The sequence below is a fragment of the Sorghum bicolor genome, chromosome 1 (genome assembly GCF_000003195.3).
Source record: "Sorghum bicolor cultivar BTx623 chromosome 1, Sorghum_bicolor_NCBIv3, whole genome shotgun sequence".
Taxonomy (NCBI): Eukaryota; Viridiplantae; Streptophyta; class Magnoliopsida; order Poales; family Poaceae; genus Sorghum; species Sorghum bicolor.
The window spans coordinates 35575929-35581561 of record NC_012870.2 but is presented as its reverse complement, the minus strand read 5'-3'; the positions used below and the strand labels follow the sequence as shown (position 1 = coordinate 35581561).

The 5633-nt window shown below is 43.4% G+C and overlaps 1 protein-coding gene across 1 annotated transcript; it reads right to left on the bottom strand.

Annotated features, from left to right (window-relative positions):
• LOC110431876 lies at nucleotides 210–1955 on the bottom strand. Its single transcript, XM_021451604.1, has 2 exons — nucleotides 1447–1955; nucleotides 210–1323 (listed from the first exon to the last, which is right to left on the bottom strand). Exons 1-2 carry the CDS (start codon nucleotides 1953–1955, stop codon nucleotides 210–212), a joined length of 1623 nt encoding a protein of 540 aa, XP_021307279.1.

Here is a 5633-nt window from a genome sequence, read left to right as displayed (position 1 = left end):
TCGAGTCACAAAAGCAGTTTTAGGGATATCAGATCGTCTTATCCTTAACTGATGATAACCAGACCGAAGGTCTATCTTAGAAAACACACAAGCTCCTTTCAACTGGTCGAACAGTTCATCGATTCTAGGGAGTGGATACTTGTTCTTAATCATAACCTCATTAAGCGATCTGTAATCTATACACATTCTTTGTGTCCCATATTTCTTTTCTACGAATAACACTGGTGCTCCCAAGGTGAGGAACTTGGTTGAACATAACCCTTATCTAGCAATTCTCTTAATTGCTTCTTAAGTTCTGCTAATTCATTCACACCCATTCTGTATGGTCTTTTAGCTATGGGTGCAGTTCTAGGTAAAAGTTCAATTCTAAACTCAATGTCACGGTCAGGTGGCATACCTAGCAGTTCCTCACGGAATACGTCCAGATACTCATTCACTATTCGTATGCCCTCTATTGATGTCCCCTTCAGTTGATTAACTGTGTAGTATTGTTTAGTTGACATGCTGACCTCTACCTCCATCTGCTGGCCTGAAGGTGACATTAACTGAACTGTTTTGCTATCACATTGTATAACTGCCTTTCTTTGTCTCAACCATTCCATACCCAAGATAACATCAATACCAAAAGTTTTCAAAACCACTGGGCTAATTGTAAACTCTACCCCCCTTAAGGTGATGTTCACTAGAGGGCATCTAAGGGTAGCTTGCATTTCTGCTCCAGGTGAGCTAACTATCATGGAATTTTTCATAGCAATCATGGGTATATCATATTTCTTGACAAATGAATGAGCAATAAAGGAATGTGATGCACCAGAATCGAATAAAACTGTAGCGGGGCTTGAGTTAACTGGAAACATACCGAGCATCACGTCCGATGCCTCCTGTGCCGCCTCGGCTGTCACATGATTTACCCTTCTTCTGATATTGTTTTGGGCCATCTTCTTGGGGCACCTATTGGAGTAATGTCCTGGCTCACCACTGCTGTAACATTTGTTATCATTGTTGGCATTTGGTGCTTTTGGTGCACCATTATTTGGTGGACCATTGGGAACATTTGTTTTTACAGGAGCATTATTGACTGGCTGCTGACGTTGGTTAGGTACTCTGTACTGCTGCTGCTGCTGCTGTGCACATTGTGGCTGCTGGTTATGATTGACCAGGCTTAACTGTCCCTGATAGCGTTGCTGTGGATAAGCTTGCTGAGGATTGGTACGAGTACGCATGTTGTTTCCTGACTGTTGTCCCTGGAACTTCCTTTTCTTATCTTCCATCTGATGGCGTTTGTTTTCAATCACCAGGGCCTTGTCCACCAGATACTGAAAGCTTGCAAAAGTGTGGGATAGCAGTTGGTACTAGAGCCCATCATTCAACCCTTCCATAAATAGTTCCTGCCTCTTTTCATCGTTCTCCACTTCAGTGGGAGCATATCATGACAATTGTATGAACCTGTCACGATATTCAGCAACAAACATACCTCCTTGCTTGAGGGAGAGAAATTCTTTCTTTTTCAGTTTCATTAGTCCGGCAGAGACATGATTAGAGCGGAAAGCATTACGGAACTCCATCCAGGTTATGGGGTGAACATCTGTACGGCCAAAACGGAAAGAATCCCACCAATCAAGTGAAGCCCCTTGCAATTGCCCTGCTGCATACAACACTTTCTCTCTGTCATCATACTGTGCAATCTCCAGTTGTCTTTCAATAGCACGAAGCCAATCATCAGCTTCGAGAGGGTCGGTGGAGTATTTGAAAACAGGCGGATGTCCCTTCAGGAATTCTCCACTCTTGTCCCTAACATGAGGAGGTGCGTTTCCATTTCCATTTCCGTTGTTCTGCATATTCTGAGCCAGCTGCTGCAGTAGTTGTGTTTGCATCAACATCAGCTGCTCCATAGTAGGGGGTGGTGGTGGTGGTGGCAAGTCCTCACCCCTCCTGTTCCTCCTATTGTTGGCCATCTGTACCAGATACATAATATGAGTCTCATATGTCCAAGATACTTAATTTTCAAGAGATATAACATGCTGGAATTTATACCATCTGATCAAGTACGGGATTACACATGTTGTGGGTACAGGGTAGTATGTATTCTGTATTTTTCTGCTGTCCTCACTAAAACCACAGTGAAGTAAAACAAGCATATTTTTCTCTCTGTTTAACGTCTGACTGTGAATTTTAACTTTCTGGAAAGCTTGGAAATTTTCCTACAACTTTCATTCAGATCACTTTCTCAAATTCTGGCGTTTACATAGGTAAAAACAAGTGACAACTTTTACTGTTCTGGAATTTCTGACTGCGCAGAGAGGTCACCTTGTAACAATTTTATCTCTCCAACGGTAATAGATATTGAGGTGGTTCCAGAGCCGAATGAAAGACATAGAAGTCTATTTTATACCATAAATTTTTCGTATTTTTAGACCATCCATAACTCGGAACATACAAATATTAAGGCAGACTGCTCAGAGGGAAAAACATGCGTGGACAGCAAGATATAAGTAAAACCCAACTATTTATTCATATTATCCTTAGACCTTAGCCCTAATCTAAGTGACTGTGTGGACAGGCCCACAATCATTGAAATCATGACAAAAATCCAACTCACCCATTAAGCATTATTACAAGCATGCATTCACGTAATAGCAATTGTTCAATCAGTAGAAAATAAAAACACACTCTCGCATCTCTATGCGTACTTATTACAAATGGGAAAAATCCTCCTAAGGGTCAAGGTTGGTGCCGGTGTTGGGGTCCTCATGGTTCCTCGGGGGTGACTCCACAAGGATGAGTGATACTTTTTCAACATGACTCCCCTGCTGTTGCTTCAACATGGCGTTCTCAACAGCCAACTCGAGGTAGGCCTTCCTCAGGGCATCTGGCTCATCTGAGACTCGATCTAAGTCCGTGTTGGTTTGAGCCAAGCTTGCCAGGGTGGGTCGGATCCTGGGATTCCCTACCACAAGTGGTGCAGCGATGTTGCAGGATGTCTGACCACTCCGCCGGCGAGGTAGATAGCGATCTTCTTCCCATGCAATATCAGCAAAGTGGCGGTCGCGGTTTACCATCAAGGCCTGCCGGGCAGCGTCCCGGATAACTGCTGCGCGGGTAGTCCTGGCGGTGATCGCACGGTGGATGTAGCACACCCGACTTCCTTCTCGGATGTAAGCTTCAGTCTCCCAAAAGCCGATGTAGTCGGGGTGGGTCCAATGCTCGGTGCGGTACTGTACGGTACACCGGGGGTGATAACGACGTGCGAGAGTAAGAAGCTTCGGGTGGTAGTAGGCGTCACCATGCAGGTCAAAACGGATCACCACTGTCCATACTTTCGCCAAAAGCGCGGCCTTGTGATCACGGCTATCTCCAACACTGTCACCATTATCACCACCATTGTCGTGGTTGTCCGAGTCGGTGCTATCGGAACTATCTCCATCATCTGGATCACCAGCACCCTCTTGTTCATCTTGCTCCATGGGCTCCTCTTCGGTGTCCTCATCCTCAACAGGTTCCTCTATCATGACTTCCTCCTCAGCATCCTCATCCATGGGTACATCCATGGTTTGTTCCTCTTGTGGATCCTCCTCCATGTCTCTTAATGCCTCAACCAGATGCAGGGGAACACGCTAGCCTAGAGTGAACCTTGTCCTCTTGTTGGGCATGATGACAAGTTTGCGAGCTGTCCACTTGGTACGGGCCACCTATAAGAAAAGATATGAGGATTAGAACAAAATAATTTTCTCAATAGATATTAGGCAGATTATAAGCAATAATTTTTATAAGAAAATAATTAATAAAATATGTGCTCAAGACCCTAAGAACGTCCATTTCTAACTAGGCCGATCGTCCTACACTCATGCTAAGCTTTGATACCAATTTGTCGCACCCGATTTCGATAACAAAACCAAGTACTCAAATATGTGCGCCCAGGATGTCCAAACACACATTATCACAAATTGTAATTATATCAAAGTAAAGTACTTTATTACATCGCATATTCATCATAAACACCTCACATAGTCTTGCTCAATGGCAACATTATTACATAAAGCGGAAAGCTAAGCCATTGCTGCCACAGGGACACCAACTGGTGAACACCAGCACTCTAGAAGTCCTGGACATCTTCAGGGAACTCCTCAGTACACACATCTGTTACCCATCCAGGATTTTCATTGAAATATAAACAAGTGTAAGCGCACCATGCTTAGCAAGTATAACATAGGGGTATATGAAGGCTCAAAGGCTTGACTCGGTTTAACAGCGATAAGCATTTTAGTTGGTCATATTTTATTAACCAAGACTTGCTATTTTTAATGATAAACCAACCCTGGTTACATAAGTGGTTAATCAAAATTAACACCTTTCCCAAGTAATGCCAAGTAACCGCTAACCAAGAAGGATCCAAGCCGCTCATGACCGAGAGCTCGGCTGTTATAACAGGTTTTAGATTTCTATAGAAATTGTACAACTTTACCCCCGAGCCGTGGTTCCCTAGTGTCCGGGTTTGCAAGGCCCACACCACTCCTACCAAGGAAGTGTGACCGGGTTCCACTACTTAACCTTTCACTAGTCACCCTAACAAAATAGTATCCACGAGGTTTCAGTGGCAAGTGTGCATAGACGACCTCCTTCAAGAGGCACATGTGGTCGCGGCACTGTACACACCAAGGTAGGAGTGACATCTATACACCACGAGGCACCCCCCTCTAGCGCCTTTCGGTAACTACTAAATTGCTAGAGACATACTAGTTATACGATTAAGGTCAGAGCCATTTGACTCTCGGGATTGTACGTGACCTCCTGGGTGGCCGCTTCAAGATTAAGTCCTTATGGAGAGAAATCTAGAGCTTTCATGACCCAAGCTCTAGCCCCCTGAACCAAGTTACTAGAACATATTTTATCACATTGCATACACCAATTAATCAGATTAATTTATTAACTTGGGTTTTAAGCGTAGCAGCAACTACCTAAATAAATGCACACCTTCCCATGGGTATCAAGGATTTGTGGTACAAAATTATCTAGGTAAAGTCCTTATAGGTAATTCAATTTATACACATGCATATGTATGAATCAAATAATATTTATAGGTACAAGGAAGCCTATATTACACTTGCCTTCCTCAAAAGTTTCTTCCTGGTAGTGCTCCACAAAGTGCTCCTCAACCACCCCAACCTGATCACCTTCTATTCATGATCCAAACACCAATCAAGCATCCAGTCCAATCATCACATGCATACAAATAGAGTTCTATTAGAACAGTATACAACCTGTAAAAACAGTGACTGAGAAGTATATAAATCTACTCTACGCATTTCTACGAACACATGAGCGAAAGAATCACTCTAATCGGACCTAAAACGTGAAAGTTATGCATAAAACAAAATGGATGGCATTTCTGTGAATAAACTGAATCAAAAACGAATTTCAAAGAATTAAAACTAAATTTCTAACGGTTCTGGACTGCGCGCACTATTATATAAAAGTTCAGGGTTTAAAACGGAAGAAAATAGGATTAAAAAGAAATACTTTTGAACTAAGTTGGACTGCGGGTTGATTTGCCTAAAACAGGGGGGTTAAAGTGCAAAATCCCCAGCGGTCCGCAGCTGACCGCGTCGCTGGCCGACAGGGGGGGCCACGTGGCA